The sequence below is a fragment of the Camponotus vicinus genome, unplaced genomic scaffold (genome assembly GCF_025532165.1).
Source record: "Camponotus vicinus isolate PSW18456_S1 unplaced genomic scaffold, iyCamVici1.0 SCAF_6, whole genome shotgun sequence".
NCBI lineage: Eukaryota > Metazoa > Arthropoda > Insecta > Hymenoptera > Formicidae > Camponotus > Camponotus vicinus.
In genome coordinates, this window is record NW_028141978.1 from 12,508,953 (window position 1) to 12,524,721 (window position 15,769).

Here is a 15,769-nt window from a genome sequence, read left to right on the forward strand (position 1 = left end):
GCAAATTTTCAAAAATTGATTTTAATTACATCCCTGCACATTTATTTACACAGTAAAAAACGTACCTCCCCTCGGAGTTAATCGCGACGGTACATGTGTTATTATCACACATGTGCAAAACTAACATAATTAAAGCCACGTTGTTTTTTTTTTTCACTATGGAGTAAGTACTCGCGTATGAATCAACTTGTTACATGGGAATTGCAAACACGGATTTATTTCGTTCACTATGTATATTGCTTTCTTATCTCACGAAATTGTCCGAAATACAGAATGTAACTCCATCGAAGTCAATCTTAAAGCACTCCTGGTTTTCACTTCCGTTTAGCGCCACTTGTGTGTATGTGTATACATGTTCAACTCTGGAATGCTACGCGCGTGTGATTTAAAGTGATTTAAAATCTAGCATAAGTATATATAAGAAGCGAGCAAAACGTAAAGCATTTACGCAAAAAATATGTTTCTTTCAACTGAATATTCAGTTGATTTCTCTAACCGCAGACGTTTGGTAATCACGAATGCTATAAATTTAAATTCACAATAACGTTTAAATTAACTAAGTCTTATTTACAGTTGCTTTGTTCGATCCATAGAAAAAGATGATTATATGCGTATCATTTCAGAAACCAGCCCGTTTCAATTCGTTTAACTGATGCGCCAGTTTCTCTTCCTTGGTTCGTCTCGCTTGGCCCAGCTTTCGACATTCGATATACGTGCTGAGAAAACGCTCGACATCGATTTTCCGGTTTAGAAAATCCTCGGCGATTTTTTCGCTCTCTTCGTGACTCTCATCTGCAGCTTCCCTCAAACACTCTTTTATATGATCCGGCGTGAAGACTTCGGACAATTTATTGTATCGTTGTATGAGATTATCGTATCTGGCTTTCAGCACCGTCACCGCTTTTACCTTGTCCGTCACATCAGCTTGCAGCTGCTCCAGCTCAGGTTCTTTGGCTGCGTTGGCTTCTACGAGAAAAGATACGGACTCATTGATAATTGATTGAAACGGAACAATTTAATATAGATATATAAGACAAAAGATAATGGAAGAAAGTAATATACAAAAACTAAATGTTTCACATAATATTTTAATAAAATATCCTTGTTTTTACCGGCAGTTTTTTCAACCCAATCCATAGCATCTTCGATTGCTGTATTTATCTCTTTAATTTGGGAATGTTTCTCCAGAAAGTCATCTAGCTTATCGTCATCTTCACCGAGCCTCTTTAATTCTTCATTAGTTAAATTATTTAATTCGGGAAATATTATGCTCTGCGGAACTTGCGTCTGCGATTGACTCGGCAATGGCTGTTGATAATTCGCGTTCGCGTAATGCGAATTCAAATAAGACGTGCCATGATGATTCGTGGTATATCCCGTGGGTGCGGCATTGTGAAGAGCGCTGCTTCTCGAAGAAATATATGCCGAGCGATGCGACGTATTGCCGAATGATTTCGAAGTCGAGACATACGTGTGACTGGAGTTTGTGTAATTATAATTGTAAATGCACGTATTTGCACTGGAGGACGACAAATGTGGAAACTGCGTATTGTAATACGAATTGAACGATGTCGACGGAATTTCGACAGGATACTGTTGAAGCGAAAAAGACGGCGAGTTCCTTCCTTGTAAATCTGCAATCGTGAAATGAAAAATACCTTATTTTATTGATGCAAGAAGGAATAAGTAAAATGTAAGATATAAGTAAAACATTAATGTATACCTCTATGAGGCTTAGCAGAACTAGGCGAAATGTCCTCTAATAACTTGGGTGGATTCTTACTGAATTCTCTGATGATAGCTTGAACAACCCGACCAAGATCACTGTGCACTGAAAACTAACATAAAAACAAAAATGATTATCTACTTTTAGATACATCGAGATAAAATATATAAAAGGAATATAAAATATAGAGAAAACAATATATGAATCTTTAACAATATATTTCCCAAATTATCAATACATGAATTTTTTTACTCACATTGAGTAATCCCGGTGCACTAGTGATTTCACTGTGCTCGTTGCACCAGGGATGGCTTATCGGTGGGGAAACTCTAAGTACTGGCTTCTCCAATGGGAAATTTGGCAGCAAGGAAACCATGATAGCCATTCGCCTCTCGCCAGCTTGAAATTCCACCTGATAGTCCACATTTTCTCTGAGCTCTATTACACTGCAACACGTCACTATACATTACACTGGTGCAAACATTTGTAAACAACATGACCTTGAGTCAACATTAATTATTTATTACACCAATTCGATTATATTTTCTCTATTAGAAAATATTTATTCAAACAAGTATTTTACTACAATTGCAAACATGATGCAGCAGCAATTTGAAAAAAAAAAAAAATTTCGAAAATAATTCTATCGTCGATGTGGACAATAGAAACCCTCTTTGATGCAAAAATAATATTACAAAGATAAACGTAGCGGATAATGCGATTATTTTCACGTAGGAACGTGGCTGTTTACGAGCGAAGATTGGTGGTAATAAATATATATGAGCGAGGTTAATGAGAGGTTACGACAACGACGACGATGACGAGAGGCTCGTCAGAGTTACTCTTACTTGTCATTAAAGATTTTCAGAGTGTCGATTTGCCGTTTGCGTTTGACCGCGACATTCTCATTTTCCCCACGAAATATTCGCGATATCATTTAAGGGCCTGGATTTCTGATAAATCATCCGCTTGATCCGTCGATCTCTCTGTCAAAGCAACCATCCAGCAGAACAGCTGTTTTTTAACCTCGTCACACTTTACGTACAGAAGGACAGAAGGGCTCTGCTCTATGGGGAATATATAACGTGACGTGAGAGAGGCTCGCTTATTCGCCCTGGCACCTGCCACTACAATTTTACGCTGTCAAATGGCGCTGTCGTCGTCCTCTTGCGGCGAAGATTCACGGAGATTCACGGAGATTTCGAAATTACACACGCCTGAGGAGAAAATCTCTCTTTTTTCTTTTTTTCATAATTAAAAAAAATGCACACAAAATTTCTCGCGCGTAAAAAAACCGTGTCTTTTCCCGCGAAATGAATATTAAATTTATTTTTTTTTTTTTCAGATGAAAGATAAATCCAGAATCTCTTGCGACGCGAATATTTCGTTGATCGTAGAGTTCCTCAAGAGTTAGGACACCGCGTGATGATTTCTGATTGGTCGCGCCATTTATAGGGAAGCAGTGAGTGAGAAAGAGACAGAGAAAAGAAGAAGGAAGAAGACAAAGCTATTCGAGACATGTCACGGTAAATAATGTATAGGTATGTATTAAAAATAATTCAAACATAACAAAGAATTAATTTTTATATCTATTTAATTTCATATAACGATTATTAAGTGATATTTATTAATAAAACGTATTCCTTTATTGTAAATTTATAAACTTAAAACTGAGATATAACTAACCTTAATGTAAAACTTTAAACTTATATATAAAAATAGTTTGGAAAGATAATTTTAAATTAAAAAGCAAATCATAAATTACAAATAGATACAAATAAATTACAATAATATAAATTAAAAACATAATATAAATAATTCCAAGTAGCAAACAAATGTATAAAAAAATGTTTCAAACTTATTTTCAAAGATATTTTTAAAATGGTAAAATAATTGGATAATATCCCTTTTTATTCATTAAAAGAACGTTTATTTTAATGTTACTGTAATATGAATATTTATTTAATGCTTATTAAATATTTATTTTATTAATATTTAATTAATATTTTATTAATGAAATATTAAATATTTAATAAACGTCAAATAAATATTTATATTACATTAACGTTAAAATTTGCTACTTAGAATATATTACAGAATTTTTTATTATTTATTAACATAAATGAAATATAAATCTCTATTTAATAGAATGTACATGATAGAATAGAATGATATATGTCTTTCAAATTGCGCGCGCTACAGTTCCCTATTAATGGCGGACGTTGTCCTAACTCTTACTTGAGGAACTCTAGTTGATCGTGAAATTGCGAGCGAAAACAAAAACTTTGACGGATCTCCGTGGTTCTCTTGGAGGGCCATATGTGGAAGACCCGGCGAGCTTTACGAGCGAGCGAAATTCGAATTCTATAGTTAGATGTAAATATCTCCCCGCCCTGGGCGAACAACCGCTTACACCGGCTTGTATTCTTTCTCCACGGAAATCGCGCAACGCGCCAAAAATAAATCACGAAATCGCCAGACTCCTCGAATGTGAACTTGAATGCTTAGGAGCTGTCGCGTCATGTCGTCCCTTGTGCAAATAGACGGTAGTTTGGGCGAAGGAGTGAGTATCGTATTGGAATTGATCCTCGAGTATTGCCATTTCTCTCTTGGATAAAGTATCTATCAGATTATATGTGCTAAGCGTGATAAATATTTGGTTTATCTCAAAAAAGGAAATGAGAAACGGCTTTGAATATTTTAATTTCTTCTTTACTATTTTCACACAGATGCCTAAATTTCATTGTGAAATATTTTATGCTGCAGAGTTCAGTTTACTTTGTTCAACATTTACGTAGTTTATTTTAGTTGTCAAAATAAATGATCGTTAGACATGCCATAAAAGCTAAATTATTTTATTTCTTTTCGTTATTGACTGCTTCTAATGTAAATCACATATCCCTTACACAATCTTAATTTCCTCTTTTATAGGGTGGGCAAGTATTAAGAATTGCTCTCTGTTTGAGTACGCTCTATGGCATTCCTATTGAAATTGAGAATATACGTGCTGGAAGGCCCAAGCCTGGTCTTGCTGCACAGCACTTGAAAGGTATGTTATAAATGCAAGAGGATTCAATATTTTCATACATTATATACATAAAGCATAGAAGATTTGAAATTATATATTGTTGTAGGGGTGGAACTCGCCAAAGAGATGTGTAACGCTCAAGTTAGAGGTGGATATATAGGATCAACGCATTTGGAATTTCGTCCTGGCCCATTAAACGCAAAGAAGCAACAGTTTGTAGCGGATACGCAAACTGCTGGATGTATTTGTTTGTTGGCCCAAGTAGCTTTACCATGCGCACTCTTTTTTCCATGCACTGATACAATCACGCTTGTTCTCAAGGGTGGCACAAATGTTCCGATGGGTCCACACATTGAATATCTAACAGAAGTGTTTAAGCCAATGTTGAATAAGTTTGGAGCAGATTTTGATTTCATTGTTGTGAGAAGGTATACACTCATCTTATTGCACCTGATCTTGAATTCTCCATGTTTTATTCCATTTATACTAAAATTAATGACAAATGGAGGGGGTATTATCCAAAGGGAGGAGGCGAAGTACATTTACGCATAAAACCAGTTCGTAACTTAAATGCGATTACTTTACTCGATCCGGGAGTTCCGCGAGGAATAACAGGATGGTCTTATGTAGCTGGAGCAGTTAATATAAATGTATGTATCATTTTAATTGAATCTACAAGCAAGGCCGGATTTAGGGGGGGGGGGGCAACAGGGACTGAAGTCCAGGGGCCTCCACAACACAAATTTTTGGGTAAAATTTCCTATCGAATGGTATATAACACTTACAAGGTCTATGTATATTGCTTGACCTTGTTATTTCGCAATAAATTATTTAAACAACGTAAAAATTTCTACTTGATTTGGTTAAAAAATGGTTAGGGGTCTCCACCTCTTTGTTGCCCCAGGGCTTCCACACCTTTAAATCCGGCCCTATCTACAAGGAAAAGTCAAGTCAAATTTGAATTAATCATAATCTTCTAGGAAGCGCATAAAATGGCAAGCGACGCTAAGATGACTTTAACAAATAAATTGATGAGAAGCAACGTTCGAGTGCCACCAATTACAATCGATGCTTACAGGGAAGACAGAGCAATGGCTGTAGGAAACGGCTCTGGTATCAAGTAAGAAATTATCGTGTATTAAAACTGTATTATATATTAAAATTCTTTTTTAATCTTAAATACATCTTAAATAAAAAAAACGCTAGCAATATATAAACATAAATGTGGATATTAGTATAGTATGCAATACCAGTACTGGATGTGTTCTCGGCGGCTCCGGCTTAGGCTCTGGACGTCACGAGGCGTCGTCGCCAGGTGAAACGGCGGCTATTGAGATTTTGAAACCGCTTCTAACAGGGGCATGTGTCGATGAACATACACAGGATCAAGTAAGTGTGTCCGAGGTAGATACAAGAAAAGCCATTTGACTTTCATGTTATCATGTTACTTGTTACAGATGATAATTCTAATGGCAATGGCGAAAGGTATTTCGAAGATTAAAGTTGGGAATAGGAAACTCACTTGTCATACGGAGACCGCGATGCAAGTCGCAGAAATGATGTTAGGTAAACGCGGACTCGCTTTCAATTTGTCGGAAAGCGCCGAAGGCGGAGATACTTTGTCCTACGTTCTGGAGTGTAAGGGCATATCCCCCCCATCAGCCCACATGACTGATTAATGAGAATGTAATTAAACAATGATCATATAATGATGCTTTATAACTTATCACTGCTCATGTGTTTTGATATAAGTATTACGCCAATCGTACAAATAGTTGGATCTTTGCTGTTACCATAAGTAAATTGCAACATCGATATTAACGTTCACATACTTTCATAAACTTTCGATATTCTCTAGTATTTCTAGAATTTTACGATTAATTTAAATATAAATTACACTTTGTTAACAATTATTGTTATACAATGTACTTGTGTATGCTAAATCATGATTATTTGTTCAATGTAATGTATCGTAAAATTAATGGACATTAAGTAAAAAGTCTCGCATCTCTTAACGAGTAAATATTGATTTGTCACATAGGAAACACTTATTTGTTATATATACATGCTATTACATACACAGGATAATATATAACATGTACCGAAAATGCGCATTCTAATTTTGAAAGGAGTCACACACACATCCATAATTTACCACTTTAGAAAAATTACAAGGCAACGAAATTACTCTTGTTTCGCTCGAAAAAACGGCTCGACCGCTCGTAGAAATTCTTTCTCGAAAAGCTGACACGAGAATCGGTTTACAGATGATCTGAAAAGAAAAGTCGAGATAATGGAATTCTTTTCATATCATTTTAATATCAAACAATTATGAATATATATACCTCGCAGCAATTCTAATAGCATTTCGTTCATCCTGATGCATATGTATAATGTACGCTAATACCTTCGCGTATTCTCCTTCGTCTTCTGCTAGGAATCCAGTCACGCTACCCGTTTGCGTTTCTATGATGTCTGCTCTAGGATCATGAGACAGTTTTTAATAAGAAAATAACCGTTTTTCGTTAAATTTTGGCGTTAATTTTTTGTTCCTAGTAAATACCTCGGTCCACCAGAAGCATGAGCCACCATAATCAATCCCGCGGCCATGCATTCCACAATACCGATACCAAAGTGTTCGTTCCACATTGTGTGCAGACCAATTGTTCCTCGTTGCAGTTCTAATACGAGTTCGGAGAACGGTATATTTAATTTGAATTCGACATTCTCGTCTAAAGCCAAGTGTTTAGCCAAATCTTGCATATCCTTGACGCGTGCTTCATCCTCTGCGTCTCGACAGGAACCGATGCAGATTAATTTGACCTAAATAATGTATATATAATTAATTCTAGAATGTATTTTTGTTCCTTCTCAATGTAAATCACTAACTTACTCTTTCCCAAACTTCCTCCTTGAGAATTGATCTCAATTCAAACATGGCTCTTAACATGAGCGGATGATTCTTTTCCGGTCTGAATTGCGCGAGCGCTACTATACGTATACAACCGCCTTTTTCCTCGTCACTAAGAAGCGGCAATTTGAGCAGATGCTCCACGTTGCACGGAGGATACACTCGATGGGTTTTTAATGGACATTTCCAGATAGAATTGATATGATCTTCGGTCCACGACGAGTTCACCATCACAGTTTCGGCGCAGCTACCGACTAGTCCGTACAACTACAATAATCTAATATCAAATAATTGTTTGAAAGCGATTTACCTTTTTCTTTTTATAAAAAAGAATTAATCAAATTTTATAATCTTAAATATATATTAATTATATAAATATATATATATACACTTACATGTGCAAATAATTTATAGTAAAGAATCTTCACTCCCAAGAGAAATGGATTCCTAGTAATGATTCGGCGATTGTTGTACGCGACAATTCTTTTGTAGACGTACCTTAACATATCGGTCGAAATGGTAGGATAATGTGTATACGATCCGACCCGGCAACCACCGATATATTTAAATAAAGGATATGTAAATGCATAGCCCATTGTATCGATATATACGTCTGCAATTTGTATATTTTTATGTACTTTTTATTTATATAATGGAAATTATATAGTAACATTATCAATATATTTAACAATTTATTACGTTACCTGGTGGAAGTCTGTTCAACGCCTCGATACCCAACCAGATAGATCCCAGACTTTGCCCCAGCAATGTGAAATAAGGATACATGGAAGCTTCCACCCATTTTCGCCTATGTAGGTAGACGAATTCAATGTTTGGACGCAATTGTACATTGAATGCTTTTTCGGTTCTGTTAAGAATCTTATCGGGATCAGCATCAAGATCACCAGTATATATAGCTATATGTACATCAGGATATCTAGAAGCATACAATGCGTAAATAATAATAAGAAATATAATTGTTCATATACGAGATGTATGATAACAGTGAAAGTATAGATATATTTTGATTTTGGTAGATTAATTTTTAATTTTTAACATAAATTTTTTAATATTAGATGCTGCAAATTTTATTGAGATACATACTTATTTTGTATAGCCTGAACCGCAGCCCAAAGCACTCTCTCGCCGCCTCCACCTGCATTGCAATATGGATGAAAGATTCCAACGACTGTGCCTCTCCGTTGTCTTTCTTCTCGCTTCTTTGAGTAAAACTTTCTCCATTTTATCAACAGGATTGGTAGAAGCACAAGGATACAGAGTAATTTACACACTGCCACTATTAACAGCATATTTATGGATAGGATGATGGATGTCCTATAATAATAAGCTTGTTTAAACAAATCACTTCTACAGGTAAATCTTATCTTATAAAAACATATCTAAATGTACTTCAATTAATATTAAAATATATATAATAGGCAAGGATAGATAATAAGCAATTAGATAATAAGCAATTAGATAATAAGCCATTTTATAATTAAAAGTACTTATTTTTCAAACAGAATGATCTCATAATATGAAGTAAAAAATCTAGTTAAATTGATGAAAGAAAGAAGTAAGGAAATAAAAATAGACTACAGATGAAGGGCAATTTTTAAGCTAGAAAAGAACCCAATTGCTATTACACACCATGCAGAGAATCGCACTAATGAGCCGTTTTAACGCGGTGTCCTTACATTAAAGAGTAAAGGATCATGCTTGCAGCTGCTCGTAGACTTGCACATGGGACAATCGGATTTGTCGACGTGTAACTGCGGTGATTCCTCAATCCTTATCACCGCGGACGCTTTTCTGTAACTAACCTCGTATTAACCTCGGAAAATCGTGGAAAACTCGAGAATACCTCTCCCTTTCATAGGATAGTCGATATATATTGCAGGTAAATATTTTTACGAGCATACGAATTTAACATTTCATTTTATACATTACATTTTTTAATACATCATATTTAATTTATACATTATCCCGTGGGATAAAAGATAGCATTTAATTGACCAATCAGGACAAAGAAATATCTCTTTGTTTTCTCGGATAGGATTTCCGTTCCAATTATTAATATAACTATTTTATAATCGAAATTAAAAAAAATATATATATATCAGGCGTATAATAATAATATAAGGAAAACTCAATATTTTTCACACGCACAAGTCGCGCGAGCCCATCAGCTGTGCACTTGGCTCGACGCGTCACGTGACTTGCGCGCGGAATTGACAGCGCATTTTGCACGCGTCGCGACGCGTCTCGCCTTTTCCTTGTTCCGCGTTCGTGTCATGCCGCGTGATTTCGGAATCGTGGTACGTGCGACAACGCGCGCTCTCCGCAGATCAATCTCCGACGTGATAATTCGTTACCCCCCGGAGGATACCCCTCTTCGTCGCGCCATCGCGAGAGAGCGATGCGCGGTGTTGTTACGGCTCCGAAAATCATCTGCGATCGAATTTCAGGGACAGGCGACCGCTCAGGTTAAAACCCCATATGAAGAGTCGCGGGAGGACGACGCGTATGTTGAACGGTACGTGTATGCGTGAGTGCGTTTGTTTGAACGCCCATGCACTCTCGGAAGTAGATGTGAAAGACACTCTCTGTGTGTCTGTCTTTTTGATGATGCCATTGCACGCGATTAAGCTGGCTTCTTCTGCCGATGTCCCAACGCCGAGAACAAAGACGGTTGTCGGTTGACACGATTCGCTCTAACATTTTTTAATTTTGTCTGATTGTAGAGGAGAATGAACATGACGAAGATAGAGGAGTGTCAGGCGGCTGTAAAACACATAGATAGAGGTGAGTGCAAGATAAATAATCTTAATTTCTCTAAATTATAAGGAAAGAATTTTGAAAGGTTTTTGCACTGCGATAAGAATGAGTACGATCGATGAGATTCGATGTTTAGAGAGCTTCTTGATAATATAGTGGATATTTTGATGTGTTACAGATGAGAGGAACGATAAAGCTAGAAATGATAAAGCTAAAAGCCAATCTATGAAGAAAAAGTGAGTAAGATATATTTTCCAATGAACAATCTTTTGTATGCATTTATATATTTGTCTGGGTTAAAATGAAGAGAGAACGAATTGAAGAGACAAAAATATATCTCCCAGAGAGAAAAGATTTTCCAATTGATTTTACATAATTTAGAATGAAGGTAAACCTTGAGATAAAGTACCTTGAGCGTTGTTAGTAAGTCATGCGTAGAGACTGTGGCATTGATTTTTATTTTTAATATTTGAATAAGAAATAATAAATACTATCGTATAAAAGATACGTCTTTGTAGTTTGGAGATCTCCAAGGAATGCTGCCGCTTAATTTTATCTTATCTGCTATTGGCTCTCGCTTTATAAAGCGTTGTCAACTGTGTATCATTCATATTATATATATGTATTTATACATTTGCATACAAAAAACGAGTCAGTTGATCGCGTTCAACTTCACTGAGAGCTTTGCATAATTATGTTCTATTCTAATATTGTTACGGTATATTCTAATATCGTTTTAGGACGACAAAGAAGCCGCGTTGCAACATTGGCTGTTGCATATTTTATCGCGTTTGATAAACTATTCCAAAGTATTTAAAATAGTAAGTATTTCAAATAAACTTTAAGCAAGTCTAAAGTTTATCTTAAATACTTACGCATGGCTCTTACTATCAGTTAAAAAATAATTGCTTACTCGATACGTGCTCGATGTGTCAGTAGTTTTTCGTCGAGTCGAAGTGCTCGATATTTGACGAGCTCTCTAATTTTTCCGCGCGTGAAAAAAAATTCCTTAACTCAAATCGCATATTATATATATCAATAATGAACGATTATTTAAGTGTGTCCTAATTCCTTAACCCTTTCGTATCTCCGGGACATATATGTCCCACCTACGAAAAAATTCATAACTTTTAAACAAATAATCCTATCGACTTCTACCTTGGCTTGTTTTAAAGAAGAAGGTTCAAGCTATATGTAAAAAAATCGTGCACTTTGAAATGTAATGTTTACAGTACAATATAATTATCTAAACTTTGCAAAAAATCAAACTTTTAGAGAATGAAGATTAACTGCATATTAATTGAAAAATCATAAAATTTATGCGCTAATTATAAACTTTAAATTTTATTTAAATGTGATTACAACTTTATTATGATAAATATTATAATAATTTATATGTGTAATGAAAGTAAGACGACGCGTGCGACGGACATCCAAGTCTCGCGGCAGATGCGTGGCTTGCAAAAAAAAATGTATAACAACGCTATGAATCGAACGTGTGTGTGTATATTCAGGAAAAAACATAATATATATTTAAAAAAAAATCCAAATAAAATCAAAGCTCATATTTTAAATATATTGATATTTAAGCTTTTCATTGCCATCTTGAATCTGTCATTTTGAATTTAAATTTTGATGGTAAATTTAGAATTAGCACCCCCAAAAACCTGTAAAACTGTCTTCATATGAAACACATCTCTTTTGGGAAAGCCGGAGGTACGAAAGGGTTAAAACAAACACAATTTCTTAAAACAAGATAATTTCTCATGTTGACAAACTGAAATTTTTGCGACGCGTAAGAAAATTCATTAAAGATAAATCTCTCATAATTTTATGAATAAAAATGTAACGTTAATGACACGATCTGTTTGATCTTTCAACCGTAATAGAATTCTTTTATCATCCAATTTACGTAGGCTAAACATACAAACACGAGAACATGATACTGTTTAATAACATAGATACGAGGACACTCTTGTAGTGTCATTTTGTAACCGGATTACCGATCGAATATCGAAATTGTAGTCTTGTAGATCATTCGCATTCGAATCCGCTTGCAGAATGTAATCTGGAAGTATTAACAGGTGCTTCGTGTGTTTTTTAATGTGTTATCGCGTGCATCGAGTCGTTCGATGCAACATGAACGTATGATTGAATTCGTAATAAGTGGGATGTGAGATGCATTATGACAGTTTCGTTATGTTTTAATTATTGTCTTGCTTTGAAAAAACAATCGTAGAAGGAGAGAAAAAAATTCGCTTTAATTAAAACACGCGAGAAATTCGGGGAAATTTTCCGAGTGACGTGACAAAAATGACAGGAAAATCTCAGGATACATGGAAATACAATGCGTTAATCGAGACGTTTGGGTAAGTCACATTACTATCGGAATATCTAAGATTCTTGAAGAATATTTCCACACTTTCGAATACATGAATCACACTTTTATTAGTGTCATTAATTTTCGATGATTATCCACCGTTTATAGCCGATGTATTTTCCGTTTGAAGATTCATCACTGGTGGTATTCAAGTTTGATTAGAGATAGATCCCGAGAGACGATCGATGAAATTGGCTTAATCCTCGTGGTCATTTTTACTTTATTAAAACACGAGTATGTATCATTGTGATTCTCGTTGTCTCGAGATAAATAGCAATCGGGACAATAAATTAAATGCTGCTCTCTATTCGCGCGTTTTAATAGCTATTAAAAGAGATCGCATGCATGAATAGTAACAACGTAACATTGTTGCTATTGAAAGCTATACATCGGACAGAAAAGTTAGATTAATTATATATAATATTGAAAATTAAGTTTAATTTATTTATTTATATGTAATATTAATAATTAATTAATAATATATAATATGAAAAATTATAATATTAATATTAATATTAATAATTTTGAGAATCTTTTAAGGAATAAATTTTATAGCAGGAAATTAATTCTAAATTAATGATTTGTAGATACATTTCTGGGATATTTTTGGATATTTTATTTGGAAAAAAACATATTTAATTTTTTTAATCCTGCTTTGCTGGAGATATTTAATGTATCCTTATTTCAAAACTTCTTAAGCGATTAGATGCAAATATTATCAATAAATTCTTCAAACAATATTTATACAAAATAACATAATATTTATGATGAAAATATTATCATGATTGCTTTTGACAATAACACAATAATTTGAGAGATTTTAATTAATAATTAATAATTACTGTAAATTATGTATCCTAAAGATATACATATCTTGTAAAAATATTTTATACACATATCAATGATATTAGATATTTTTACCTCACAATGCTATAGATCTACAATTTGATTTCGAGAACCAATTGTCGAATCAATTCTCAAAATAGTTCATCGTTTGTTGGAAATGCTTTATCTAGTAAGAATAGTAGAAATAATTTATATATTGCAATATAAATAACAAAATTACCAATAATGACCTATATTTAGTGCCAGACTCTGTGATATATTTCATTTTACTCCGAAATTTAATATCGAAGAATATCAAACTGCTTTGCGTTGGAGCGAGCGAATGTAATGAATTTTTTTTTTCTATCTTTCCATCACGCATAGTATGAAACCTTGTTCAATCCAGCGGAAGATATCACGATCTGGAGCATGCCTTTCTCTCTCGTTATACTTGTCTCAAATAGTCGATTCAGGTAGTTGGCTCATTCCTGGTTCCCCGGATATTCACTCTCGCCTTAACTTATGTTCGTTAAACACGTGCCGTTTTTCATGTCATGCGCTGCCATGATTTCGCCATGTGTCACGTATCTCTCGAGAAACTTTGAATGTTATACGTTCCATTTTTTAATATAATAATATATCTTATTTATATTTTTTAGTAAAAAATATAATATATACGTGCAGAGCTGTTACTTGTGTGTGCGAATGAATATTAAGGTGTTACAAAAAACGTTATTCATGACAATTATAATCGATAATAAAATTTGAAAGTGACCTTTGTTGGATCTTTTTAGACTCACGAAAAAATAGAACAAATTATCTCGCTTGCCTCATAGTCGCATGAGATTCTTACTATCTTATTTTTATAGTGATGTAAATATATTACTTAAAATTAAAATAATAGAGCTTCGAGAATATTTGGGAGAAGATAATATTATGATTTGATGTTATGTGATGTGACAATAAATCGCGAATTCGTGTTATGAGAATAAAAATATCGTGCGATTAAGCTGAGATGACCAAGTTTAAGGGTCCATTGGTCCATCGGGTGAAGCTGACGTATCACGATCTGATGGATATTTCTGTGGCGAACTATATGAGCTCGAGATTGCGCGAAAATATTAGGCTGCTTGGGTCAGTATTATTATTTGTAAGAGTAAAATATATTATATTTCTTTTAAAACCGTTTTTCGAAAAGCTAAGTTTCTTGATTTTTTAATTTTATTATATATATTTTCTCAGAAAAATTTTCAAAAAACGTATGAATCTTCAAATATATCATGTATATATTTTGACATAATGACTAATATCATTAGTTCCTTTTGTACATTTTGCACTATCTATTCTACGCATAATACATGCGTAAATATGCGTCGAACTTGCCAGATGAAAGTTCATCATGAGCAGAAAGCGTGAAAACCTTTTACTTGAATCGCAGTAACTTTCACATTAAAATTAAGATCAGCAATTCTTTATGCAAGATCTTTATACATGGTCTGTATATGAGAGATCAACGTTTTTTGCAATATTTTGCAATGCAAAATAGACCGAGTAGCTTTGCTTTATCTCAGTATATTAATCACCGACTTTTTTGAAAATGCTTCATTTATTGCATATGCATTCTGTGTTTGAGCCGCGATAAGATGCCGTATTGTTCAAGGATTAACAAATCAGCATGCTTATACGGAAATACTTTTGCAGTATAAATTACAGATTATAGAAAGACATTCTTTTCCATATTTATTGTAAAGCTAGAATAATATTAAGATACTTATTATTATAAAAATTGTAAAGTATCTTTTTTTTATTGTTTGTTAACAATTATCCATTTGTGCATCAAAATATTTGAATAATTACAATATTCCTTTGTAAAATATGTAATATGTATAATTAATATTATTGAGTAAAAGTATTGTAATTTCTCTCATATTTTAGCATGCACAAATTTTACTATAATATTTTCTCTAATATAGAAAAATAACGATGCGATGTAAAGAAATAACGAATGTCCTTATCTTTCGAATTTACTCTATTATAAAATGATAAATACTTATGAATGATACTTATGAATGAATATTATTATGCAATAAATATTATCATATTATATAATTGATCATATTA

General features: G+C 34.0%; 4 protein-coding genes across 8 annotated transcripts in view; 2 read left to right on the plus strand and 2 right to left on the minus strand.

Annotated features, from left to right (window-relative positions):
* Vsp37a (Vacuolar protein sorting 37A) lies at positions 1 to 3,118 on the minus strand. The gene is made up of 5 exons (XM_083102448.1): positions 2,575 to 3,118; positions 1,983 to 2,172; positions 1,724 to 1,838; positions 1,113 to 1,634; positions 1 to 966 (listed from the first exon to the last, which is right to left on the minus strand). Exons 1-5 carry the CDS (start codon positions 2,661 to 2,663, stop codon positions 620 to 622), a joined length of 1,263 nt encoding a protein of 420 aa, XP_082958574.1. The 5' UTR covers positions 2,664 to 3,118; the 3' UTR covers positions 1 to 619.
* On the plus strand, positions 3,094 to 6,463 carry Rtca (RNA 3'-terminal phosphate cyclase). Its single transcript, XM_083102449.1, has 8 exons — positions 3,094 to 3,267; positions 3,979 to 4,289; positions 4,658 to 4,775; positions 4,861 to 5,182; positions 5,263 to 5,404; positions 5,735 to 5,874; positions 5,990 to 6,143; positions 6,212 to 6,463. The coding sequence occupies exons 2-8, from the start codon at positions 4,227 to 4,229 to the stop codon at positions 6,431 to 6,433; spliced, it is 1,161 nt and encodes a 386-aa protein (XP_082958575.1). The 5' UTR covers positions 3,094 to 3,267; positions 3,979 to 4,226; the 3' UTR covers positions 6,434 to 6,463.
* Alg11 (ALG11 alpha-1,2-mannosyltransferase) lies at positions 5,889 to 9,987 on the minus strand. 3 transcript variants are annotated; one of them, XM_083102447.1, is made up of 9 exons: positions 9,835 to 9,963; positions 9,316 to 9,477; positions 8,770 to 9,000; positions 8,370 to 8,602; positions 8,061 to 8,278; positions 7,648 to 7,932; positions 7,318 to 7,577; positions 7,100 to 7,234; positions 5,889 to 7,026 (listed from the first exon to the last, which is right to left on the minus strand). In XM_083102447.1, the coding sequence occupies exons 3-9, from the start codon at positions 8,973 to 8,975 to the stop codon at positions 6,939 to 6,941; spliced, it is 1,425 nt and encodes a 474-aa protein (XP_082958573.1). In that variant the 5' UTR covers positions 8,976 to 9,000; positions 9,316 to 9,477; positions 9,835 to 9,963; the 3' UTR covers positions 5,889 to 6,938. The 3 variants fall into 3 exon arrangements, with proteins under 3 accessions (XP_082958573.1, XP_082958571.1, XP_082958572.1); XM_083102445.1 differs by having other exon boundaries at positions 9,363 to 9,987; XM_083102446.1 differs by having other exon boundaries at positions 9,316 to 9,984.
* Atp7 (copper-transporting ATPase 1) overlaps positions 9,925 to 15,769 on the plus strand; it is an 18,016-nt gene continuing 12,171 nt past the window's right edge. Inside the window, exons 1-3 of one of the 3 annotated variants that reach the window (XM_083102436.1) lie at positions 9,925 to 10,201; positions 10,410 to 10,470; positions 10,622 to 10,679. In XM_083102436.1, the coding sequence (XP_082958562.1) occupies positions 10,416 to 10,470; positions 10,622 to 10,679 (113 nt within the window). In that variant the 5' untranslated portion in view covers positions 9,925 to 10,201; positions 10,410 to 10,415. Of the gene's footprint in view, positions 10,202 to 10,409; positions 10,471 to 10,621; positions 10,680 to 11,765; positions 12,813 to 14,594; positions 14,783 to 15,769 lie in introns of those variants that run through there. The other 2 variants (XM_083102438.1, XM_083102440.1) reach the window with 2 other exon arrangements.